The sequence below is a fragment of the Cibotium barometz genome, chromosome 10 (assembly GCF_041138505.1).
Source record: "Cibotium barometz isolate CiBa-2024 chromosome 10, ASM4113850v1, whole genome shotgun sequence".
Classification (NCBI taxonomy): domain Eukaryota; kingdom Viridiplantae; phylum Streptophyta; class Polypodiopsida; order Cyatheales; family Cibotiaceae; genus Cibotium; species Cibotium barometz.
Window position 1 is genome coordinate 41,562,438 of NC_141055.1, and position 27,938 is coordinate 41,590,375.

General features: G+C 46.3%; 1 protein-coding gene across 3 annotated transcripts in view; it reads right to left on the minus strand.

Annotated features, from left to right (window-relative positions):
- Positions 1-4,291: 4,291 nt before the first annotated feature.
- LOC147634912 (uncharacterized) overlaps positions 4,292-27,938 on the minus strand; it is a 39,316-nt gene continuing 15,669 nt past the window's right edge. For all 3 annotated transcript variants that reach the window (XM_086804161.1, XM_086804163.1, XM_086804162.1), the window contains one exon: positions 4,292-5,548. In XM_086804161.1, coding sequence (XP_086660287.1) covers positions 4,826-5,548 — 723 coding nt within the window. In that variant the 3' untranslated portion in view covers positions 4,292-4,825. The remainder of the gene's footprint in view (positions 5,549-27,938) is intronic.

Sequence of the window (27,938 nt, forward strand, 5' to 3'; positions counted from 1 at the left end):
AGAGGTTACCCTCTAGAGTGATTTTTCCATGTTTGTCTACAGAGAACCAAAAACCGTGTGAAAACGGGTCCCAAAATGCATCCATAACGAAAATCTGACCGAAAAAAGTTAGTACAAAGTACTCCACATTTCATGGTCCTATTTCTTCTCCCACAAGGGCTTCTTGATTTGATTCAAGAAGATAAGCGACCCGAGATAAGGGATATGCAGCAGCACAGGGGCGAGCAGCATATGCTTTGATACTAAATGTTGGAAATAGGGTTGCAGGAATGCACACATAGAGGAGAAGCTCGAGAGAGCACACAATGAGATGATAGATAGATAATGAATGTGTGTTATACAAAGAGGATGAGTATACCCCAAGATGGGTGTATACTAGCACGGGGGAAAAACCTCCTTAAGAGGAAAAAAGTGTCCCAGTTGGTCCTAGTGTGTTCACACACATCACTACCAAATATGGCTACAATTAGCAGTGGTTTTACACACCCAAAAGATGAGAATAATCTCACCGACTTTGGTGCTAGGCCCACCGAGCAGACCTTTTTTTTTTCAAAAAGGTGCCCCACGTGGGAAGCGAGATGGCATGGAAGCAACTCACAACATTACCTTTATATATATTGTGGTGTTGATAATGATTTGGCATCTTTTTAGTAGGCCTATATTAATGATATCCCTTGAAATCCCACACATCCTCCTCTCTATGGTTTTGTTAGAGAAAAGGTCCCCTATGATCATAGCATGCATGTCATATCCATGATGTATACAGCTAGCAAGATAGATGCAATCACCATGAAAGCACTAGGACTGTGCATAAAAATACTCACACATCCTTTACAAGGTGAGAGTAGAGAATAGTCATCTCTATACGAGATGTGCAAGAGAAGATTATGCAAGGAAGGTAGACTATCCTAGAAGAAAGGGAAAGATACGGATTTCTCTAAGGTTAGATACTTTATAAGTAAGGTTTGTGATGTCTTAAGGTCACTTTATTGGTACCCACATATAAGCCAAATTCACCACATTAGAGAAAAATTGGACTCAAAAAGGGCCCTCTAAGAAGATGTCAAAACCCCTTCATGTGACATACTGTCGGAAAGCCCTTGAAAAGTAGATTCTAAACTTATCACCTCCGACAAATTTGGAATTGATATACTCAAGTTATACCTTCCACAGTTAAAGGTAGATTTCAACGATTGTGATATCCATGTTACATAGATTTCAACGATTTTGACATACATGTTACATAGATGTCACAATCGTTGAAATCTACCTTGTAGTGGGAAAGACATAACTTCAGCATATCAACTCTAAATCTATCGGAAATGGTAGACTTAGTATCTATTGACATGACCCTTCTTAGAGGGCCCTTTTTTAGTCCAAATTTTGCCTAATGATATACATGAGTTTTACATTACACAAACGGAGGTTTTGATTTACACAAATGCAGATTTTTAAAATCTCTACTATATGCCCATTTTATAACTAAAATATATGAGAAATCAATCCTTAAAATAAGGGCTATTTAAAATCTTAGCTAGTTTTCCTTAATTCTAGTTAGTACAAATACACTAGAATGTCATGTTTTAAGACCTGTGTGTGTGTGTGTGTGTGTGTGTGTGTGTGTGTGTGTGAGAGAGAGAGAGAGAGAGAGAGAGAGAGAGAGAGAGAGAGACTCTTAAGTCTACCCCATCATAGGAGAATATATTAAAAAGTACTTAAGGCACTTAACGGAAAAGTACTTAAAAAGTACTTAAGGCACTTAAGTACTTAAGTCTACCCCATCATAGGAGAATATATTAAAAAGTACTTAAGGCACTTAACGGAAAAGATAAAACATTACACATCCATGAATATAGGTGCTAGGAACATCATTTGTATTATCAATGGCAAATACAAATCACACTCCTCCCTAACTAAGGGGGAGCAAACTACTATTCCACTTACCTTCTTTAATCCTTTGAAGATACCAAACAAGCAAAAAGGGAATGATTCTTATGTTACCTACCACCACCAAACAACAAGGAAGACATATTAGTAGCTTGAGTCATATAATTGGGCTAGCAAGTGTCATAGTCACTCTCCACATCTCTTTACATGCTATAGATGTCCCAAATACTTTAACATTTTCAAAAAATAATCATAAGTAATAGCAGTTAATGTATCAAGGCCACGAATGAAGGGAATTATTACTTAAAAGTAATTCGTAAATGTTTTTCTTGATACTAAAGAAGACTTTAAAAATATATTTAAGGAGCATATCTATACTTTCTATCCCATGACATATACACCAAGTGAATATGGTGTTTTTGATATTCAAGCAACAAGCTTAAGTGGTGGTAGTGTGATGCAACGAAATTCATGTTAAGTTGATTTACTTGAAGACAATCCCCAGACCTGAATATATCCAAGATGAAAGGACATACATAAGAAGATAACAATAGAGTGATTATGAAAAGATGAAAGGGTGGTCTTAATTGAGACATCATTGAGGTTCAAGTTGGTACTTCCTATGAAGAACGGGAAAGCAAGCCATTCATAACCTTAGAAACTAAGCAATCAAGTGCTCACTTACTCTCTCTCACACTTTTACTCTCTCCCTCTCTAACCCTTTAACTCCCTCTCTATCTACTTCCCACTTAAGGAGGAACATGATTGGTCCTTATGATTAGCAAAGGTGTGAAGAGGTGTTTAAGCATAATTTAAAAATACCAAGGCATAAAAGAATTATACATGTGGTATTTTAAGCCATATAATTTAAAAATACCAAGGCGGTCAACTTTTTAAGCCCAAAAAAGAGCACATATCCAAAGATGTACACTATAGGATCTATGGTTAAAGAACCTTGAAAGGAATAATACTCTTATAGGTTTGAACAACCCTAGAGTCTACAAAATTATCACTCCACTAGGAAAATACAGGGTTCAAGTTGTGATAAGAGACAAAGTCTTAAGACTTGCAAGCTAGCAATGTGTGCACACACGTGTGTGTGTGTGTGTGTGTGTGTGAGAGAGAGAGAGAGAGAGCATGCATGTCGAAAACACAAATACATATTATGATTTGAACATAAGATTGGTTTATGTGAAAAATATTCAGAACTAATCCCAATAGGTAAGTTAAACCTTGAATTTACACCATCCCAACCCAGATCTGAGCTCAACACTACCAAACTGTTTAAGGCAGCAAGTAGCTATATATACCCAGTGGCTCGAAGGCAGAGGAAAACTTTGATTGCATGAGATTTCACCCCCTTCCACTCCATGACTAGACCGTGTCTACATATGTGGCTACCAAATACTTATTTGATTTTTTCTTTTGCACTTGAAAGGACACTTTGTGACTAGTAACTCTAGTGACCTATCAAACTCTCTAGATTACTCCAACATTTACATGTTATCTATATGAAAACTGATAATAATCAATTTCAAAGTAACTTTTATGGTATTTCCTCAACAGGAACTAAAACATAATTTACTGTAAACTTGAGCATGCGTTTATGCATCAAACTACATGAATGATATTGGAGTAACATTCCTCCTTAAAAGGCTCACTTTGATGCCCAGAACAAGAAAACTACCCTAGTCCACCAAGGTCTGTACTAGCACATTATGCCAAATAACATAGGTGCAGTTCGATCCTAATGCACTTCTTGCTTTGCCTTAACAACCACCCACCATATGAATGCACTTCTTGCTTTGCCTTATGTAATGGATAACCAGTATCTAAAGTGATCCTCCCTGCTTTGTGAAGGAAAAATAAACGATTTCATATAGTAGTAATGGATGGCCAGTATCTTGTGTGTGAATGCATTCATTCCAAAAATCTTCACCAACAAAAGTGACAAAAGCTGCCCTAGCACATGGCACACAACAAAGAGAGCACAAGGCAGACAACACACCTCTTAGCATTGTATAAATTGATTTGCAGCAAGCAAGTAGACAAGTGCTTGCAAATTTGATACCTTGGGGGAAGAAGCAAGCCTCAGCAAGGTCAAAACTCACGATGTAACGTGGGTAATAAGCAAAGCATGACTTGAAAAATGGAAGGAACGTGTAATTGAGTCCAGATAAACCTTGTTATTGTTACCAACTATTGCATAAGGTAAGAATGGTGATTGTTCGCTTTCTTGACCAAACATCTTGGTTGCCCCCACAACCCTAGACAAGGCAATCTTACCTGCATTATGGCAAACATTTTACCTTTGACAACCACATCCTCTTTATACGGTAACAACCATCCAGCTGAAATATTCTTAATTTTAAGCAAAGAGGAGACACACTTCCTTTACTTCAGCTAGACATGAACATCCCAGAGATTAAAAGAATCAAAGAATTCAGTTAAAAGATTACATGTTAGCAGTGAAGCTTTTTAACATCTCACGTGACCCATGACCCCTCGCATGTTGCTTGGACTTTGGAGCCCTTCTCTGCACACTGATCCTGCACCTCAGACAGAGCTGGACCAGATTTCAAAATCTCCACTACAATGCATGGTTCAGCAGAAAGCTGCATATACAATGAGACTGAAAGCAGAGGCCCACAGATTCTTCCTATCCTATGTTACCTTACCAACCCCCTGCCTTCTGCTTGACCAAAATCATCTGTCCATGGGAGCATAGTTGGTAGTGACACATGTCACAACCTAACCACCTCTGCATCTCTTCACTTCAAAACCGAAGCATGCCCACAAAAACTTCAGCTCTGAGAGAAGGGGTCGTGGGCAACGTATCCTACTCCATTTCACCACATTACTATACAGTGCAATTCTCAAGCACCCATTTGGCATAAAAACCGTAGCTTTCAAAGGATGAAAGCCCTAGGTGAGCTGATTAGCCACGAATGTTCATCTTAAGTGGTTTTGCCAGGTCTTTGCAAACCTTTTCAAGAATACGTAAAAAGTCGCTAACTATCACAAACAACCGTAGTGGCTGCGTCTCTCTCAAATTACCATGAAAGTAGGTGGTGGATTGCTTGACCTTATCGAATACCTTGCTTAAATCCTCTTTTGCCTTTACTACATCATCCTCCGCCTGAGAGCAAAACAGTTCCATGCTTGCACCAAAAGTGTCTTCGGTGGGAAAAATGCCTGACAACTGTGCTTGCACTTGAAAGCTTGTCTTTAACCTGTTCTGAATAGACAGCAACCCACTTGCCAGCTTCAACATGGATTGATTCAGTGAATCAGCATCCACCTCTGCAGCCTTCTTTACACTTCCTAGCTCAGTGCATAACCGCAAAACCACCTCCAATCCTCTACGCTTGACATCGTCCTCATTTTTTTGCCCCCCAGGCATCTTTGCGGATGGACCCACTTCACTACTTGCTTGCACAGCTTTCAGACCTTCTGACTTGATGATTTCTTCAACCACAAAATGAAGAAGGGTTGTTTTTCCATCAGCACTTTTCACATCAGATAGCTTCAACAGTGTGTCAAGTTTGAATGCTTCAGCTTCACCACGGTTGGTACCCCTGTTCATGCGGTTTCCCGTCTTTAGCACTGCTTCCAACAGTTTTAAGAAAAGGCGATTCTCTTTCACTTGAACGCATGCAGCCTGTAGTTTCAAAATTAGTCTCTCTCTCTCTCTCTCTCTCTCTCTCTCTCTCTCTCTCTCTCTCTCTCTCTCACACACACCACTTCTACACACTGGACAGTCTGCAGCTGATGGTTTGATTCACACGGCCTTCAGACCCCCCCCTTTGAGTACAGCCTGGATGCCCCTCTTTTGGATCTCTCATAGCAGGAAATCAAAGGCATTATACGCCTAGACTTGACTCTGGGAAGAAGAAGCAGGTCCACCAGCATCACCATGGCTCAGCCTATAACCAGACCACACAAGTACTTTGGCCATTGCTTGCCTCTTCTAAGCATCAGGAAACTGGCTGACAGCATGTACTCAGATGTGGGCATCATCAGGGCTGGCCGACCAGAGTATTCAGGTTTATTAGCACTTTACATGAGTCACAGACAAGCAGAATTGGCTGATAGCAGGTATTCTGACCAATCTTTTGCCAAACATGGTCATAATCATCTGGTCCCCAGTTGGGGGCAGGTCATAGTCAGTCAATCGGCAGTCTTTTGGTCAAGTATTCAGTCCATTTTGGAAGGCCCAAGGCCATGGAAGTTGTACAAACATATGCATCTTATTGTATCATAGTAATATACTGAAAATACAATTCATCTTTCTCTTCTCTCTGTTGTCTATTCATTGCTATTGCATTAGTGTTCCTAATCAGTAGGCTTAGGGCTGGATCAAGACTCATCAAGTACAGCCAGGCTTCTGCATGCAACATTTGTATCAGAGCATTCATGCTCAGCCATCTAAGCACTCAGCTGTCCCAAGAAAGGTGCACAGATCCATGGAAGAATGCAGCCACGGTAGCATTTATGAGGTGGTTTGCAGCAAGCAAAGCCAGAGGAAAGCATTCCCTGGGAGTGGTGCCCTCAAAGGAGCATACCATTGGCTCTCAGATCAGTTCCAAAGGTGGAGCATCAAGCATGATCATTCTCAACAGGAGACCATAGCTGTGTTAAGGGAAAGGGATTGCAAGCATGAAGACAAAGTGGAACAGATGGGCAGTTCTCAAACCACACTTGGAGTGGAATCAGAGGAGTGACAGGGTTTTCAGTCAAAGTATCAGAAGTCAAGCAAAGTAGTCCAAGGAGGAAGGGGACAGGTTTCCAACCCATCATCAAGTTTAGTAAGAGGGGTTGTCACATGCACACAGGAAGACCTGAGTAATCTATTATCTCATAGCTAATCCATGGTTAGGCAGCAGTCTTAGGGTAGATTTAGGGCACTTGCAGGCTCAGGCAGGCAGGGAAGAAGAAGCAGATCCACAAGCATCACCATGGCTCAGCCTATAACCAGACCACACATGAGTACTTTGGCCATCGCTTGGCTCTCATAAGCATCAGGAAACTAGCCGACAGCATGTACTCACATGTGGGCATCATCACGGCTGGCCAACCAGAGTATTGAGGTTTGGCCAACAGCATGGATTCTGGAAGACCTGTGAATATAGAGCCCTATGAAAGGCTAGGCCCAAACATGGTCATAATCGGTCCATTTTGGAAGACCAAAGGCCATGGAAGTTGTACAGATACATTCATCTTTTCGTATCATAATAATATACTGAAAATACAGTTCATCTCCTCTCTCTGTTGTTTATTCACTGCTAATGCATTAGTGTTCCTAATAAGGATAGAGTTCAGCTAGGCTTCTGCATACAACAGTTTCACTGTCTTCAGAGAGGGGTTTGGCCCCTTGTCATGTATGATGCATTACAGAGATCAGTTATGCTTGGGACTATACTTCCTAGAGCCCCGCCATCATGTACATGCAGGGAGGCGGAATACTACCCAGACGTCTGTTACTACATACTTCTTTCGCAATCATCAGCCTACCCCAAGCGATACAGCTTCCACTATTGGGCAAGTGGCCCAATAGGTCTTCCAAAGTTTCCAATATTAAGAAACCAGCGCAAGAGGTCTTCCAAGGTTTCCACTAGTAAGGAACTGGACCAATAGGTCTTCCAAACCTTCCATTATTGAGCAACCGGTCCAATAGGTTCGCCAAAGCTCCTTCTATTGACAGCCCAATAGGTTTTACAAGGCTTCCTAGAGTCTTCATAATTCATCTGGAAGCCATATGATTCTTCCAAGAACCCACATGACTCATTCACAAGACCTCCGGATGTCCAATTGCCCAAATGGCTGTTCCATGAGCGCATATGGCTGTGTTATGAGCCCACATAGATGTTCCATGAGTCCACCTGATTATTCCACATTGGCTGATTTCCACACCCAATGGCTTCCTTCCATGCCTAACGGTTGCCCAAGGAATGATACATATACCCAATAGCTCAATTTCATACCTAATGGCTGCCCATTGGTCCATACATGTGCCCAATGGCTTCCTTCCATGCCCAACGGTTGCCCACGGATTGATACATATACCCACTAGCTCAATTTCATACCCAATGGCTTGGTCCATACACATGCCCAATGGCTGCCCATCGGTTGGTTCATGTGCCTAATGGCTGTCTTCCATGCCCAATGTCTCCTTTTTTTTATCCAGTAAATAGATCCTTTTATTAGTTATATGAAGAAAACCAGGCGATAAGCTTAAGTACATGCTCAGAACCTCCAATAGAGGAAAAACACTAGTGAGGGTAGTCCCCTCCCTGGTTGGCCACTCTCAGAGGGAACCACCGCATACAACGAAGAGAGAGGGAGAGATAAAGGGAGGGACGGGGGGAGGGGGGGGTGCAAAGCCAAACCAGTGTACTGTAATGCCATGTGAGGTCACCAGCATTGTTCGAGAGAGGAAGGGGCCTTGCTACCAGATGTGTAGCTCGATCCTCCCTAAAGCTTCCCCCCACTGGCTACGGAGGGTATGAATGATATCTACCCATATGGCTCAGATGGACTCCACTAGGGGATTTGGGGATGTCGTGGTTTTTTTTTTTTTTTGGGGGGGGGGGGGGGGGTGATGAGGGTGCCCTCAATGGCATCGCTACGTTGTGCCCGGCAAATGTGCCATGCCGCAATGTTGCTGAAGATCTTCTCAACCTCTACACCCACTACACATGGATCACACCTTTGGAGCTCCCAACCAAGATGCGATTCCACAGAGATCACTTCCTCACGCTCACTGAGGATGGATTCATCCAACACGTCCCATGCCATGCGGATTGCGATTGGCCAAATACGGTTTCATTCCACCACCTCAAAGTGGAGACAGGTAGAGCTGAGCGCGTCTTCAGAGAGGAGAGGATATGGTGATTATGCCACACAAAGGTTGAGACAGAGGAGCATTACATATGCCGCTGCCTAGTATACTATGAGATCCGCGAGAGGTTTCACTATTTGTTTCATGAGAGATTTGGTCCACTCTCTAGGATCATTGACTTTCCGGACCACCGTTGCCTAGGCCTCTTCCTGCTTGAGCTCCACAGACACGGGGACACTTTCTTGAGAGAGCTTCGACCCCAATCACCCTGACCCCTCCCTCACCAGCCAACCATCACCAGTGTCTTCCGGAGCCAGGAGGTGGAGGACACCCAAACAGTGAATCTTGTGGACCCACCTCGGGCTGCTCTCGACCCACCTCGCCCAAGAGGAGTTACCTTAGACCGGGCTTCCACATTCCAACGTGCCTGCCCCCCCCCCCCCCCCCCCCCCCCCCCCCCCCCCCTTGACATCGGCCACGATCCCCTCATCAGCTCTAGATCCAAGACATGCTCCACCGCAATCGAGCTACCTTTCCACGTGATGTAGCTAAGGGAGACCTCTCGGTCATACCATGCTTGAAATTTTGGACACTCGTATACCATTTATTGGGGTCTGATGTTGTAACTCGCCCAGAAAGTGCGGGAGTGGGTGTGAATCGCTTTGACCATGAGCACAATTAAACATTTCGGCATTTAATCACAGCCATTAAACAATCCACAAAGCTGAAAATAAAAGTTGCACAATTGCCACTACATAGGGGCAAAAATGGGCCGACACCCCCCCCCGCCCCTTGGAGTATTTCATTATCCAAGGAGAAATATAACATGTACAAGCTTTGAGGACCTTACTCTCCCCATGGGAGATGCCGGATTATCCATATACAGTCATAAACCTGTCCTTCATCCAATATGGCTATCTAACATGTCCTTCCATAGGCGCACAAACATGTATAACAACCCACATGGCTCTTCCATACGCGCATAAACTTGTATGACAGCCCATATGGCACTTCCACAAGTACATAAACCTATCAACCAGCCCATGTGGCTCATTCATGAGCTCATAAACCTGTATAACAGCCTGTATGTCATATCCATGAGCGCCAAAACTTGGAAACCTGTCAAGATGGCTCATTATCATCAGTGCAACATTGTACAGTATTAGTACCCTTTAGGATGATAATTGTCGTACACCGTGACCCCATTGTAATCCTCAATCCAGGATATGTCAAGCACGAGCTATGTAGGTCATTCCTCAGCCATAGTGAGTCAGTCAGTCAGTCAAGTTCCTTAACCCACTTGGAGAGAATCATTCATGCATGTAGAGTCAGTAGAAACCTTAGGGTTTGCATTAGAAAGCACTCTGCATATTGCATATCATTCATCCATTGCATATAGACCATTGCAGAAGCCTTGAAATAGAATCTAGTATTTTTAGGATATTTATTAGTATTTATCTGGCATTTTTCCCATATTTTATGGCATTTAATATCATTATCCATGATAAACAAGTCGTGTAGCAATATATGCTACAGTCGGCCAGCATTAAATGCCAACCGACCAGCTCCTAGTTAGTATAAATAGACTTGCTTTGTACCATTCCTTGAATCATCACATAATTCTCCAACTTTTGGAGGCAACAACAACACGACCTCCACCTCCAACAACCCCCAATTACATCTTCCTCTTCTTTCAGATGGAACAACAAAGAAGAGGAGACGAGGTTCAACGGAGAGAAGAAAAAGCTGAAGCTGAAGCAAGAAAGAAACAAGAAAAAGCAAATAGACGGGACTATGAACCTCCGCCCCCTGTTTTCGCGCTTTTCCGCCTCCCCCTAGGGGTTTTTTTTGTCTTCGCCGCCTTACCGTCTTTTTTGTTTCTTTTAGCCTTCCGCCTTCCCTCTCCGTCCTTTGTGTGCAGCTCGGCTCTTGCAGGACTCTCCGCTTTCGCTCCGCCTTCGACTTAGCTTCAGACACTGATGGAGGCTCCTCCCGCCCCGCCTCAGAGGGACTCTCCCGCAGCCCCCTCACCCGCCCCTAAGGATACCCCCATCAAGCTTTCTCTTTCGCCAGAAGAGGAAGCGAGCCTCGCCGCAGAGGTGGAACACCTCCAAGCACACTCCATCTGCCGTATAGTCGGCACTCGCCCAAGCAGAGGGGAGATCCGGGATCTTCTACAGGCCCGCCTTCTTGCAGATGTGGGCAAGATCCTAGACATTCAGCTACTGGGCCGTGGTCACTACCAGATCGAGTTCGAGACCGCCCAGAGCGTGGCCAAGGTCCTAGCCATGAGTCCCCTAGACATCAGGGGTGCTCGGGCATTCTTCAGACCTTGGCGGCATGGCTTTGACCTAGCAGCGGCCGAGCAGGGAGAGCGCCTTTTCCATGTTACAGTTTGCTTCCCTGGACTCCGCCGTGAGTACCTGCCGCTCCTTTCTAGGCTAGGAGCATTGGTGGGTTCGGTGCTAGAGACTAGTCCCACAGCAGCTTCAGTCCTTTTGGTCTGCAAGGTTTGGCCCTTTGGGTGGACAGGGAGGAGTATGCATGGTCATTGCAGATGTATGGCGGCAGGCGGGATCATTGTGCCTGGTAGAGCACAGTATGTCATTCTGAGGAAAAATGATGAGCTCTTGGGCGTGCTCAACGTCTATGCGCCCAACCATGCTAGTGCCAGAGCAGAGTTCTGGACCCAAGTTACGGATGCATTGCCAGAGGCCGCACATTGGTGTGTCTGGGGAGACTTCAACATGCTTGAGGACCCGGCCAATAGGTGGGAGGCAGTCATGTTACAGTGCACGGCACGGAGCTTGCAGCTTGGGAGCGATTTTGCATGTCACTGAGGATCACTGATGCATGGCAGCATGGGGCCTTCTCCCGCTCTCAAGACAATCTTAGTTTCTCTCAGTCGAATCGCCGGCAGGGAGGGACTAATCTATCACAGATTGATCGCTTTTATGTGGGCGACTGGTTAGGGGAGCGAGGGGGCTCCGTTGGCATTCTCGCTGGCACCTCATTTTCAGACCATGCGCCAGTTATTTTGACACTTGAGGAGAGGACACGGGAGCCCAGCCTGCAGTTGAGGATCCCAGAGAGGGTACTTACAGATCCTAGTCTCGCTGAGGACATTGAGAGGATCTGGCATGACAGACAGTGCTCTGATCAGGATGCAGCAGGCCAGTGTGCTCAGGGACTCATCGAGCTTAGCTCCTTTTTGCACGCTGCAGCTTTGACACGACTGAGAGAGACTCGCGAGCGGGAGCATCGGCTGAGACGCAGCCTTGCTTCGCTTCAGCGCCTTCAGGAGCAGCAGCCTGCATGTGAGTGGGTAGCGTCCCAACTAAGCCAAGCACGCCAGGAGGTTAGAGAGGCAGAGGAGCAGAGACATGAGTTTTACTATCGTCGCCAGGCCTCTCAGTGGACGCAGCTTGGTGATAGAGTGACCGGGGAGTTTTTTGAGATCACTGGACCCCGCCATGCTCGAGCAGGAGTCCGTCAGCTTGGGAGGCCGGACAGATCGGTAGCTACTGAGCCCGGGGAGATCAGAGCCATTGCCAGTGGGTTCTATAGAGACCTGCTTTCAACGGAGCCAGCCCCACTAAGGCTCGGGATGCTTGCAGACAAACTGTGTGGGCCCATGTGCAGAGGAGGGTCACAGATTGTATACGTACAGTTCTGGGTGAGCCTCTTTCAAAGGTTGAGCTTGCTGAGGCCGTGAGGGTCTTGCCGCGCCATAGTTGCCCAGGGGAGGACGGATTGACGCCTGCCTTTTTTATGCGCTATTGGGACCTTTTGGGGCCAGGCCTCCGCAGGGGCTTTTAGTATGTTTTGGACACTGGGGTGATGCCACAGAGCTTTTCAGAGGGCTTGATCTTTCTTATCCCCAAGGGGGAGGGAGTATCAGATGATATTCGACATTGGAGACCTATTACGATCCTCAACACTGTCTACAAGGTCTTAGCAAAGGCCTTGAGTTTGAGGATCCAGCCCTTCCTGGGGGAGTTGATTCATGCTACCCAGACAGGATTCGTCAAGGAGCGTAGTATCCTTGACAACATTTTCACCTTCTGGGAGGCGACGGCCCGAGCTAGATTTCTTGGTGAGGACTTGGTCGTGATGCTTCTCGATTTTGAGAAGGCATACGATAGAGTCGATTGGGGCTTCTTAGAGGGCACTATGCTTCGCCTGGGCTTTGAGCCAGGTTGGATTAGAGGGGTGGCGGCTCTGTATTCCACAGCTCGTAGCCAGGTGTTGATTGCAGGAGGACGGGGGGCGAGTTTTGAGCTGACTAGATTAGTTCGACAGGGGTGTCCTCTCGCCCCGTTTCTATTTCTCTTCTTTGCTGAGGCTATGAGCATGTATTTGACGGCAGAGGAGGTTGGTTTGAGAGGACTCCAGCTCCCAGTCCGGGGGGAGGACCTGCTCGATGTTGAGTTTGCTGACGACACGGGCTTATTTTTGCATGGCCAGGAGGCCAATCTTCTTCGGGCAGAGCAGTCGCTCCAGGTTTTTAGTGCAGCTTCGGGAGCATTGATCAATTGGCGCAAGACAGTGGCCTTTTGGATCAGTAGCGCTCGCACTCCTGCATGGAGCCCAGACCCCGGTTTTAGATGGATTCCTCCTCGCACAGCAGTGCGATATTTGGGATGCCAGATTGGACTAGATTTGTCACCTGAGCAGCAGATTGCCCCGCTTCTTTTGAGCATTCGGAAGAAGCTTTTGTATTGGAGTCCAGCTCGGCTATCCTTGGCTGGGAGCGTGGTGGTGGCAAATCAAGTGCTTTTAGCGACCACGTGGTACATTACGTCTTGCTGGATCTTCTCGAGCTCTTGCATCAGCCAGGTACAGAGGCTGATAAGGAACTTTCTTTGGTCCGGGCGGGACGGTCAGCTAGCTCGGGCAAAGGTTGCTTGGGCAGTTATTACACTTCCGCTGGCCCAGGGAGGCTTAGATCCAGTCGATCCAAGTAGGGCCTTATTGGGGAAGCTTATTGTTCGGGGGCTGCTTCCAGGCGCTGAGCCTTGGAAAGAGCTTCTTTTGCAGCGGCTGCAGGCTCGAGCTCCCCCAGCAGGGGGCACTTGGGCACCAGAGATTCGATGGATCTTCATAGAGATGAGGAGGACAGGCCTCAGTAGAGGATGGGAGGACAGATTTGCTTTGAGCATCCTGAGAGCTTGGGAGCTGCTGAGACCGGGGCTCTCTCAGAGACCTCCTTCTTGTGTTGAGGAGCGGGCCAGACAGCCGCTCGTCTGGAGCCCAGCGGTTCGCACAGAGCAGGGTCATATGCTGGGTTCTCGGCCTCGTCTAGCCTGGGGACCTTTGGCGGCAGGCCCAACACGTAGCTTTGGAGACTAGCAGGCCTTTTGCAATCTCCCAGAGGAGATCCAGGTGGAGAGGCTGAGTCATTTTAGAGGGGGGTTGATTATGAGGGATGACATTCAGGAGGCACTCACAGAGGAGTGGTTCACGCCTCTCGAGCTAGTGGCCCCACGGTGGATGGGAGCCTTTACACAATTGGAGATCCTGATTGCTGTCAGAGCTTGCACTGAGGATGGCAGTTGCCTCTACTATGAGATTCACGATGAGGGCAGACTTCAGAGAGTGGAGGTGGAGTCACCTTTGGTTGCAGAGTGCACCTTTCAGAGGATACGGGTAGTGACCGCCGCTTCTCGGAAGTGGCATATTGACCCACACCCTACAGATGCGCTCCCGGATTGGCGCATATGGGCATATGCAGCGCGCCCCTTGGCCCGGCTACAGTGGGACCCTGGCGAGTACGAGTGGCATGATCCTTATGCATCCCTTGAGGCCACAGAGATCACCTTTTTCCAGTATACTGTCAGGCTGGGGCGGCATATTTTGACGGCGAGGAGGATGGTCTCTCCAGCTGCAGCGGGACACTGGCGGCTACAAGGACTCTCACAGGAGTTCCTGGAGGATTTTTGGGCCCGGCTCTGGGCTAGTCGACAGGCCCGTAGGATCTCGACTTTCCAGTGGCTGGTCGCCCACAGGGGCTTAGCAGTTGGCACCTGGCTTGTCTATAGCGGTCTTCCGGCGGCCTGCGTCCGATGCGGCCACCCTATGGAGACACTGAGACATTGCCTTTGGGATTGCCCTCAGGTGCAACAGATTTGGCTGCGGATGTTGCGTATTCTGGCCCCCCTCTCTCCAGAGGGTATGTATACGTGGGGTGCCGCTGCTTGGTCGACTTTGTCAGGGCCGGCTATGGGCTATGAGACGGAGCAGGACAGCCAGGCCATCAGATTCATTAGGAGCCAGCCTCGCCTCGTTCCTTCACCGGATTTCTCGTCCGCCAGCTGGACACAGGAGAGGGATCTACAATGGGAGCTCCTCAGCGGCCTCACCATCTGGTTCACCTGGAGGGCCCGGTGTTTCAGGGCCTTTGAGGGGAGACTGGAGCCACCAGCAAAGACTGTACGGGGGATTTGGCAGGAGTTGATCCACACCCTGCGAGGACAGTATGACCGCATCCGGGGCAACTCGGATGAGGCGATCTTGCGGCGCCAAGCCTTTCACACCACCTGGCGCAGCGGCCCCTTCTATATCCTACACGCGGGGTCCCCCCGTTGGCATTACAGGCCACCTGTTTGGCTTTTCCCCCCTCCTATTGTATGATTTAGCCCTTCAGTTCCTTGTACTGATGCTTGTACTTTTCAGCACCTAGGGAGAGTCTCCAGGGCTGCCTTGCTTTGTTCACTGCTCTGCTTTTCTTGTGAGCAGGAGAGGATCTTTTGTAGCCCTACGGGCGTTTTTATATAACTAATGAAAGGATCTTTTCTCGGGGGGGGGGGAGGCTAAGGAAGCAAAGTGTCGAATGAATCGACGATAGTACGAGCATAAACCAATAAAGCTCCTAACTTGATGCACATTCTACAGTTCTGGCCAATCCTTGATTGCTTGAATCTTTGCGGGATCCATGCGTACTCCATCCTTGGAAACAATATGCCCTAAATAGTGAATTTCTGACAAGAAGAATTCACTCTTCTTCCCATTGATGAAAAGCTTATGTTTCCTTAGCTCTTCAAAAACAATGGCAAGATGCTCTTTATGTTCAGCCTCACTCTTTGAGAAAATGATAATATCATCAAAGAAAGTTCCTGTGAACTTGCAGTGAGGTCTAAAAATTATGTTCATCATTCTATTGAAAGTGGCGGGAGCATTCGTAAGTCCAAATGACACAACCAAATACTCATATAATCCAAATGATGTTCGAAAAGCCGTCTCTTGAGGTACCACTCGAATTTGATGGTAACCACTCTTAAGATCAATGCGACTGAAACAAGCAGCTCCCTCAAGTTTATCGAGAATATCATCGATTCGGGGAATCGTAAACCTGTTCTTGATATAGTAATCTTGTTAAGGGCCCTATAATCAACACCCATCTTGTATGTCCCATCCTTTTTCTGCACGAGTAAAACTGGAGAACAATAAGATGAAGAACTTAGCCTTATCAACCCCTTCTCAAGTAAATCATTTACTTGAGTCATGATTTCCTCCTGTTGGGCAGCACTCACCCTATAAGGAGGTCGGTTAGGAGAAGAGCTCCCAGGAATTATGTCAATACAATGATCCTCTGGTCTCTCTGGAGGTAACTATCCTGGAAGTGAATCAGCAAAACAATCAGCATATTCACTTAAGAAATCAATCTTATCTTGATCTACGGGAGCTACAGCATCATGCTCAACATTATCACGTACAAAGACCAAGTAAGAACAAGCTGATTTCTTTATTGCCTTTGAAATAGATATATAGCTTACAACGGGTATGGTACTCCCAATAGTATCCGCATCAATACAAACTTCCCTACCTCTATGAGTAAACATAACTTTCTTTTCTTTGTGCAAAATCTTGGGATCCAAATAGTAATGCCAAGGCATCCCAAGTAACACATCACATCCTGTAAGTGGTGCCACAAGAAGTCTTCATGATCCAAATATCCCTGAATCTGTATGCAAAGCTTCCCAATGATGGGAGTGACCTTAACTTCCTTGCCCTCAAAGACAGCATCTGCATGAAAGTCCATGCCTAATTCCTCAGACTTTAACCCAAAAGCAGCAACCATCTGTATGGATATGAAGTTATCTATTGAGGCATTATCAAAAAGGAATAAAGTTGTTTGGTCCTTTAACTTGCCCCAAGCTTTGCATAAAATCCTACTCTTTGGTTTATGTGCAGTGTTACCCTGAACATCGGGTATAACATTCACACATGGTTTGGCATCCTGCACATTATTCTTTTTGAGATTCTGGGGACATTGAGCTTTCATGTGATCTTTGCTCCCACATGAGAAACACTTCCCCTCTCTCATGCAATCAAAGATATACTGTCTGGACAGCTTAGGATCATCCTTTTTACCCCCCGGCTTCTTTTCTGAGCCCCCTTTTGCATCCTTGGACTCATGAGACATAAACTTAGGTGGCTGTCCACCCTTTTGCTGCTCATTTCCAGCTCTGAATTTTCCCTTGTATGAGCTGAATTCTTGTCTTTTTGATGCTCCCTTGCCATGCAACTCCTCAGAAATAGTTGCTGAGTATATGAGCTCGTGTAAAGTGTTGTGGGGGTACACTGCAAGGCTCTTTTGAATGATTCGTTGCAGCCCTGACTCAAACTTTCTTTTCTTCTCGTCCTTACTAATCGTCATGAAAGGTGTGACCTTGAGAAGAATCCGCCAAAACTTTGAAACACAAGAAGAAACGGATTCGCCTTCATCCTGTGTTAGCCAATCCCATTCCTTTCGTACATCCTTCTCAAAGTGAGGAGGAAGAAACTGATCATAAAATTGCTCTTTGAAAGCACTCCATGTACGGGCAATTGTCCTATCCAAAAGCTTTGCCATCCACCAATCACTTGCAGTCTCTTTAAGATGCATACCCACATGCCTGAGTATAGATTTCTCGGTAAATTCCTCAGTGCAAAAGGCTATTTCAAATTGCCTTATGAAAGCAAGTGTCCAACTTTCCATTAAAGCTCTCGAATTTAATGTCCTTGTCCCCTGATTTGAACTCTTTGGCCTTCTTGCCGTGACGGGCATCCCGACGCTCTAATACATCATCCTCCTCGTCATGCCTACATTGGCGACGATGCCCAGATCTAGGGCTGATTTCCCGCGTAACACCCTCCACTGTGGATGGAACTTTAGGAGCAGGAGCATACCTAGAAGGTGGAGATACCACCGACAATGCATGAAGATCTTCTGCATCCCTCAAATGGGCTGAAAACCCCTCATCATTCCCACGAGCTGCATGTTGATGTACATCATCTCCTCGGAATGCATGCCCCCTCAAATCTGTTGCATGGGTTGCAAGCCCCCTCAAAACACTTGCTCGAGCTACATGCCCACTTACATCACTTGCTTGGGTTGCATGCCCTCTTACATCACTCGTGCGGTTTGCATGTCCTGCCACATCACTAGTGCGGCCTGCATGCCCTCTCACAACATCATCGGAATTCCCTTCACGGGATAGCTTGTGAGGCTACCGTGTGAAGACCCACTTGCCCTCATCATCGGAAACAACTTCACCACGGCTTTTTAGATAAGCAATAGCCAACTCTCGACGTTTGTCGATTCCCATCTGTTGGGCAATTGCATCAAAAGTGACCACATCAGCCTTGACATGAGACTTTGATTCTATGACCCTCTGTACATCAGGATCTCTTTGTCAAGCACGGAGCTCTTCAAGCTCATTCATCAAGGCATCAATATCCTGCTGATCCCCAGCCCTGGCAGATAACGGTGGATCGTTACCCGCTAAAGCCCCAACATGATCCCTGTCTCTATCTTCTTCCCGCATGCGACGAATACAGGTGATAGAGTCCTCCACATAATGATCAGACTGGCTGGCCATAATGTATCTTTCAGCTTTTCAAAAAGAAAAGAATTTTCCGTGCCCCGGAATCACTCTCTACCAGTTTCCCAAGTATGATACTGAATAGACTGCAAGGGTGCAACAGTGCCCCTACACACACAAGAGGGCCACGAAGTCTTTCCGCACGCTCACTGCGGCTTAAACCAAAGGTAACCTCTTTCGAGGCGCGACAATAAGACGAGGGCTACCTCAGAATCCCAACCTTCTCTCACGGATAATAACTCCTTACAGCTATATGCAACATCATATTAGGCACAACTCTGTAGAAAGCCAGGCTCTGATACCAATGTAAACGGAAGGGGCAGCTAAACACGGAAAATCTAATCAATCATGAAATCTGAAAATACACATATGCATACCAGATAAAACAAGATGACAAAGCTGCACAATACACCACACTAGGGGCCAGAAGATGGGCTGCCCCCCCCCCCCCCCCCCCCCCTTATGGTTAGATTACCAAAAAGGAGTCTGCTTCCAATACAACTTTGCGGGTGCCCAGGGTTCACCACTGGCTGCACCTATTTCTTCCAATACCATATGAAAACAAGAAAAACATCACAATATCTGAATTTGCTCACAATTTCAGCACAAGTGAGCATTCCCGACATCAAGCACATGCAGGACAACTATGGACAGCCCATAGCACTCCCAAATCAGCCCGAGACAACTCAACATCATCATCTTCCTCCTGTCTAGCTCATAAAGCAAGTCGACCAGCCCTCAAAGGCTGTTTTCAGCAGTCGACCAGCCCTCGGTAGCCACAAAAGAAAGCGACCAGCAGTTGTGCACAAACTTGCAAACCTCCGGTCGGAAGGAAAACTGTCTAGAAGCCCACGACCAGCTCTTCCTCCCTGTTTTTAACCTCTGTCCAGCCTCTATTCAAGCTGTAAATCCACCGGCCATCAGTGGAGAACATGCAGAAGGAGTCGGCCAGCTTCTCCCATGCATCCGGTGAACTTCAGTCGCGATGGATGGCTGTAGAAACTTGCCAACGGGCTGAAAACCAGCCGACCAGCCCTCATGCACTCTTGAAAAGCATGCGCCCCACTCCATTATGGAGTTTTTTGTCAATAATAGAGGCTTCCCCGCTGAAATTAGCCCACACGTATGCTTTTTTTGTCCAGAAAGGGGCGCCTACACGAAGGGAGTCCAAATAATGTCCAGTGCCCGGTCTTTGGCCGCCACATGTATTAAATAAGTCCTGCTCAATGTGTACTCACTTATAAGTTGTCAGGTCACTTATAAGTGAGTGTGAACCTGCATCCATAATTATTAACATGTGAACTCATAAAGCTGTAATTTTTTGGAAATACTTACCACCTGCAAAACACATGTAGACTACCTGTCAGTCCCAAACAGGTGTGCACATACACGTCCACAGGGTGCCCAGGCGTCCCCGGCCCCATGGACAACACAGGCAGAAATCTCAAGCATTGTCCAGGCAAACAAGACAAGTCATCCAAAGATAAAATCAAAGTCATGCACACACATGAGTGCAATTATATTGGAAGAAACACCCATATGCTCAGTTGTATCCGATAAAATGTCCAGGGCTCATGATCCTTCCGGAACCTTCCCAGCACATAAATACACAAGATCTCCAAGATAGCTAGTCCCAGAGACTTTCATCATGTCAGGCTCCATGGCCATACATCTACACCATGTCACGCCCCACAAGCCAAACATGTACTATCACGTCAGGCTACACCAGCCATACATGTACTGTCATGTCAAGCTCCATATGCCACACAGACACACCATGTCAAGCTACACCAGCCATACATGTATGTCATGTCAGGCTCCACATGCCACACATGAACAGTAGAAAAATAGAAGCTATAAGGAATTTTGTGACACTTCTCCCTCTCTCTCTCTCTCTCTATTTTTCTACATATCTATATTCAGTTTTGTGCGTTAATTTTTGTCGCGACAAGTGTGCTGTTTTGCTGAGCATTGAAGTTACCGATCTCCCCCGAAGCTTCCGCATGTTACACCCCCTCTACAAGTCATAACATGCAAATGTCTGAAGAACAAAAGTTGATGATGCAACCATGGACATCCCAGTACTGCAGATACCAGATACACCGTGAAAGATGCACCTCCCAACCTATCTCCTCAAAACATAATGCCACCCTGAACAACAAAGAAATCTGCTTGGCTCTGAATTCCCACACCAATGTGTGGTGAACTCCAAGTATAGAATAAAGAGCTGACGGACATACCACGCCCATAATCTCCCAACAGCGGACTATGAACACATCACGTCTCAAAACCTCGGACAATGAACTTGGAACACATCCAGTCCATAATCTCTCCTACACCAAGGAATGAATTCGAAATGTATTCAATCCACAGCTACCAAAGCTGACCTTGCCTGCCATATATTTTTGTTTTAATATATACCAATATTAGGAGCTGCTGACTTCCCCCTCTCCCGGCCACAAGCCTCCTCTATATGGATGCACATGGGAGGAACCCTATCCTTATGACTAGAGAAGCACACCGTCCAAGCCCTCCTGAGCGAAGAGGGCCTTGGGAGCATTGGAAGTAGAAGAATTGGAGTCAATTTCCTGTTATTTGTCCTTGACCTTTGCTTTGTCCTTCTTCTTGGAAAAACAATCCTTTGCCAAGTGACCTTTCTTCCCACAAGAGTAGCACTGGCTCCGAACTTTCTTCTGCACACTGAAGGAAGTGCCTGATCTTGACCATTAAGAGACACCCTAACCTTATCCTATGAGACGAGGACGAACCAAACTCGCAAATTCAGCAATGAGCATAGCTAGTTCCGTCGACCTTGTCCTCCTTGTTACTACAAGGGGGACCCATATCCACGGCAAAAGAACTCTGCCGCCGCAAGAACACCAAAGTACCACCTCAAATCTCAACACTCCAAGACTTCTCTCTAGCACTTTCAAACACAATCAACCACCAGAACCGATCAGTCCCCTCTGAAAAACTGAGGTAGATAGGGGCTGGACAGCAACACAAACAAGCCCAATAGAACTCATCGGGAACACCCAACCAAAAGGTAGGGAAGCTGAGGAAGAGGGAGGACTGTCAAAGCCACTTGTTGGGCAGCACCACACGAGAACAAAACCAACCTCCACTGCTGTTTTTGCAGAAAATACAGCCCACTCAACACCAGCCACTACAGAAAACACTTAAAGCAGTAGCAAGGTGGTTCCAAACGTAGTGAACGTTTAGTACGTTTGGAAAACGTGCTGGAAAGATTCCAAACGTAGTGAACGCTGCCCCCGATATATATATACATACAAAATTTATAGTTTACTTATAAAATTTTGAAATATGAAGTTTGAAGATTTATCAATGAACATTAAAGCACTTACTAATACTATACAACCTTTAGTTTCAATTTTGCGGGACGGAGAGAGAGAGAAACTTGAGCGTGTGCGGGAGCGAGAGAGAGAGAACGAAAGAAAGAAAGAAAGAAAGATATTATTAACGTCTTCCAAAAGACCGAACTCGGCCTATGAGACAAATCACTGTACCTGTGTGGGGTATCCTCTGTCATCCCAACAAAATGAAAAAGTACTGAACTAAAAAGCTGAATCTGGGTGTGCAATAAGTACAATGAGTGGGGGAGGGGACGGAGATCTACTACTAGGAGAATGCAAAGCTATATGCATGGAGTATACAATCATGATATGCAACCTAGCTAGCTCCATCCTGTACCATACTGGGGGTATAAAATGGTATACATCAATAAAGGGGGTGTCCACAACTCCCTGAAGAGCATGCCTGGGTCTGCTCTGAAGCGAGCCAGTCGCTCCGCACCCTCTCTGTGAAACTGAGCTCTGATCTCTGTCATCTCTCTCTGGTATAGGCATGGTGTCCGAAAGCCAGGTGTCCTTTCTCTCCTGCGGGCTCTGAGTGTCTCTGCTCTCTAAAGCAGTAATTCCCTGCTGTGTAGGGGCTAGGAGTGGGGTGGATCTCTGAAAAAATGTAGTAATCTGTGTCTGTCGTCCCCCCTCTGGAGCTGTTTGAGCCTGTAATGATGTCTCTCTGTGACGCTGTATGTCTAGAATGAATCTCCCTAGTATGCGTTGGTCTGCTATCTCAAAGATCTGGCGTAGGGACTGTGGCTCTCTGAATAAAATGGGATCTCTCTCTCTCTCATGGCTGTATATGCTCTGCATCTGCATACATAATGCTCCTCACTCTCCACCTCCTCTCTGCACAATCTGCATACCCTCTCCTCTCGGGGGATCCGTGCAGCTCTGCCAGTCACGATCTCCAATCGATGTGATGAGACTCTAAGCTAACCAATAGCTACTCGGGAGCCGTGTGGTAAAAAGCCCTCCATGTATCTAGGCCTCTCTATAAATCCATCATCAGTGATACTCATGAAGTGATCTCTGTAGTATAGCATCTTCGGTGGAAGAGGCTGTGTAGGCGATATCCATGTCTCTCGTGTATAGAGCTGCCATAGGTCCTGTCTCAGAACTCTGTTCCTCTCACTATGAGAGAGACGGATATGTGGTGCATCCCTGTCATACTGGAATGGTGGTAGATGATCCATGTCTAGGCCATGCTGTGAGAACCAATGTGTGACATGTGCATACCATGATCCTCTGAAACGGCCTCTGATAGAAAACCAGAGTGCGGTAGGAGCAATCACCCGTCCACTTGTAGTCTAGATGATAAACAAAACACAGATTGGGACTAGGATGCCCAAATCTGAATACACAACGACACCTGTTGGCCCCAAAGCTTGGCGCCCCTTGCGGTATTTCTTTATTCCATTAAAATAATATGTATGGCTGAGTACAAAACAAAAACCAGCCAAGAGTTTACACCTGTAGTCCAATCTGACTGCCCACAAATCCTTCTCAGCACAGAGGATCTATGCACACAGATCTGTGTCCTCAAGCAACACACTGTGCCTCCCTCTGATCAGCCAAGTTCACAAAGCAGGCCAGCCATGGGCATACATCTGGCATAACTCATAAGCATGATACATCTTCTCAGCTCAACATATACATGTGCTGTTCAATCCCTGTCTTAATCCCTTGTCAATCTGCTATACTCCTCCTCTCACAAGGAGCCAGATAACACATACCTGTAGCAGACATCAAGCAATAGAAAGAGAGATGGATGAACAGAGTCAAGGCTTACCAAGTTCAGCTCGTGAAACAACTCTAGAGGAAGCAACAGCACCAATCTGTGCCTGCAGGCACTTGAACCCACAATCCTGCTTCACACGTGTGCTTGCACTTGCCTGTATCTTCCTCCTGATGCTCACTCCTATGCTGTCCTTGAAAGTACAGATCTGAAAATCAGCACTGTACTTGATTGTACCGCCTCGGGATGCGTGCCAGGCGTTGTACTTGCAAAAACAGCCTGCTGTCCACTTCTGTACCAGCTTGAATCAGAGTACACAGGCCTGTCCAGCACCTGTCTACACCACCTGCAGCACTTGTACCTTCTGTACCAGGCTGCCCGTACACTGTACGGCAGCCGTACCAGGTGTACCTGCTGAAAAACCAACTGTGCAGCCTGCACAGGCCTTCTGCGCAGCCCAACAGTAGCTGTCCTGTGCGCCGCCAGCAGTAGAGGAGAAAGAGAGAGAGAGAGAGAGAGTCCAGCACTGGCCGTACAGTGCTGTACGGCTGGTTTCTTCAGAAAAACAGCAACAGTCTGCAGCAAAACAGCCGCCTTCACCTCCTCTTCAGCTTTCCCACGATGGAACTCAAGCGCATGAAGGAAGGCTCCACTTTTGCTACACGACTCCCCAAAAAGAGAGGAGAGAGAGTGTAGAGAGAGAAAACCTCCTTCCCAAGTTAATCCCTAGGGCCCCAACTTAATAAGTTCCCTAGGGCCACTAAGGCCTAGGGGCAACTTTTATAAACATTAAAAGTTAATGTTTTAATGTTCCCCCTTCACACCTAGGGTTGTCCACACATCTTTAAACACTGTCCGGGCACCCCCCATGTGAATCATAAAATATTCTGACCCTGCAACCACCATGCCCACACTTGTCCTGCTCCATTTTCACAGGGCCATGACATACCCCCCTCTTGAAAGATGGCAAGCGTCCTCGATTGCATTCTGGTGATGCATCAAAATATTCAAAGTGAAATATACAATATGGCAAGATCAGCGTCCCAATCTCTCTGAGCCACACACATGTATCATCATTCACTGCAAAGCAATGGCATAGTAATAGTTCAAGTTGTATACCACTGTGAACCATACATAACCACAAAAATCTCCATGTGACTAGTACACATATATCATAGAAGTCCCATAAACAGATGTACTGTCAGCCTCAGTACCTTCGGATGAGATAAAATCTGCACCAAGCGACCTCTAGATGTCATCTGAGCCTGTCTGTATCAAGGGAGTGGAGGTGCTACCCCCCTCTTGAGCATCAGGTAATGCTCCAGACCCATGCTCTGCTGAACCTGAATGAGCCACAATAAGAGTCGGCTCTAACTCAAAGGCATCGAGATAAAGCTGCAAAACCTGAGGTGAATCTGTTAAGTCACCTTCCTCCATCCACTTCGCATCCATCGGTGAATAGTTCTTGAACTTCACAAGATAGCGACGGGAAACTTTACCTCGTACCTTCCTTTCTTTATGTGCCAGTATCTGCTCTGGAATCAGAACCTCATCAAGTTCCTCAACTTCCGGCTGAGCCTCCTCTGATACATCCACAGGCACATCCCCACGGAAAGGTCTAAGAAGACTCACGTGAAAAGCATTGTGAATCCTCCAGTGATCTGGTAACTTCAATCGATAGGTTACCTCACCAATCTTTTCCAAAACCTGAAAAGGCCCATAATATCGCATGCTCAACTTAGGGAATAAGCGCTCTTTATCCTTCATCTTCTTGAGTCTAGCCTTTTCAAAGCGCAAAAGAACCCAATCACCCAATGCAAACTGTAAATCACGTCTGTGACGGTCTGCGGCTTTCTTTTGCTTCTGCTGAGTTTTCTGGAGGGCCAACTTAACTCTCCGATAAGCTTCATCCAAGCTCTCCACATACTGATCAGCCTCAAAGATCTTATCCTTTGTATGCAAAATGGGTGGAACCTTCTTCCCTCCTTCTACAATCTCAAAAGGCGCCTTGCCTGTCGAGCTATGTACAGTGTTGTTATATGCAAACTCCACCAAAGGAAGATACTTTTCCCATTGTTGCTTGTGCTCTGACACATAACACTTAAGAAGATCCAACACTGTAGAGTTAGCCTCTTCTGACTGACCATCTGTCTGTGGATGAAATGACGATGAAAACTTGAGAGTTGTACCCATGTTGTCAAACAACCCTCTCCAAAACAAACTCGTCATCCGTGGATCACGGTCACTAATGATAGACGTAGGCAAGCCATGATACTTGAAGATGTTCGCCATGAACAACTTCACCATATGATCCACTTTAATTGTCTTCCGCACGGGAATGAAATGAGCCTGCTTACTGAACCTGCATATGATAGTCCAGATACCATCATTTCCCGTTTGTGTCCGTGGAAGATCAAATACAAAATCCATGGCAATGCTTTCCCAAGGTCTATCCGGAATAGGTAAAGGCTGTAATAACCCTGGTGTCTTCTGACGGTCAAACTTTACCTTCTGACATACGATGCATTGCCTCACAAAGGCATCAACATCTCTTCTCAAGGTTGGCCAATAAAAGAAAGTCTCCACTGCTTTGACCGTGGCGTCAATACCTCTATGACCTGCATACGGTGGAGCATGACTTTCAATCATAACCTTGAGTCGCAATGGCCTGGTAACACACAGTCTGCCATGCATCAATAAAAACCCATCTCTGAGAGTGTAATGCTCATGCCGCTGACCCTCAGACATCTGATCATACAACCTTTCAAAATCCTCATCATGGGCATACTGCTCTTTCATTTCATCAAGCTCATGATGATAAGCAAGTGAAACAGCAGAAACCTGTGGCTTGCGTGACAAAGCATCTGCCACTACATTCTTTTTGCCTTCCACATGCACAATCTGGAAGTGAAACATTGACAAAAAGTTTGCCCAACGCATATGCTTCTCTGAAAGCTTAGTCTGCGTGAGGAAATATCGCAAGGTCTGATGATCTGTCTGTACAGTGAAATCAGCCCCAAGCAAGTAGTGTTTCCATGTAGAAAGAGCATGAATTACAGCCAACATCTCTTTCTCATACACCTGCAAATGCTTCTCGGCATCTTGCAAAACTCTACTCTCATAGGCTATCACATGTCCCTCTTGCATGAGAACTGCACCAATGCTACTTCCACATGCATCACACTGGACAACAAAAGCCTTTCGGAGGTCCGGTAACACCAATACTGGGTCCGAAGTAAGCTTTTCTTTGAGCTTTTTGAATGCTGTAATTTCCCGATCAGCCCATCTAAACGGAGTTGCTTTCTTCGTCAAAGCATGAAGAGGCGAAGCAATTTCAGCAAAGTGCCGTATGTAACGCCTGTAATAGGAACACAATCCTAGAAAGCTGCGTACATCATGCACAGTCCTCAAAGCTGGCCAATTAAGTATTGCTTCCACCTTTGCTGGATCCATACGGACTCCATGACCAGACACTATATGCCCCAAGAAATGTATATCCTGCAAGAAAAACTCACTCTTCTTGCCATTAACCACCAATCTATGGTTTCTGAGTTCTGCAAACACAATGGCCAAATGCCTTCTATGCTCTTCCTCAGTTTGTGAATGCACAATCATATCATCAAAGAATGTGCCCACAAACTCTCTATGAGGCCTGAAAATCCTGTCCATCATTCTGTTAAATGTGGCAGGCGCATTCGTTAAACCAAAGGGCATAACCAAGAACTCATACAACCCAAACGTGGTTCGGAATGCTGTCTTATGCACATCCTCGGGTCTAATGCGTATCTGATGATACCCGCTTTTCAAGTCAATACGACTAAAAACTGTGGAGCCCTGTAAGCGGTCCAAGATGTCATCGATCCTCGGTATGGGGAATCGATTCTTGATGGTATTCTTATTCAGCGCCCTGTAATCTATACACATGCGCCAAGAACCATCCTTCTTCTGCACTAAGAGCACAGGTGAGCAAAAGGGTGATGAGCTAGGCTGAATCAATCCCTTATTCAATAGCTCCTGCACCTGACTCATAATCTCTTCTTGTTGGGCTGCACTAACACGATACGGCGGTCTATTCGGTGGAGTACTACCAGGAATCAGATCTATGGCATGATCTTCTGGCCTCTCAGGAGGTAATTCTCCTGGCAATGACTCGGAAAAACAGTCTTGAAACTCACTTAAGAAATCAGCCCTGTCCTTATCTAACATTGACAAATTAGACTTAGACTCATCATCCTGTGCATCCT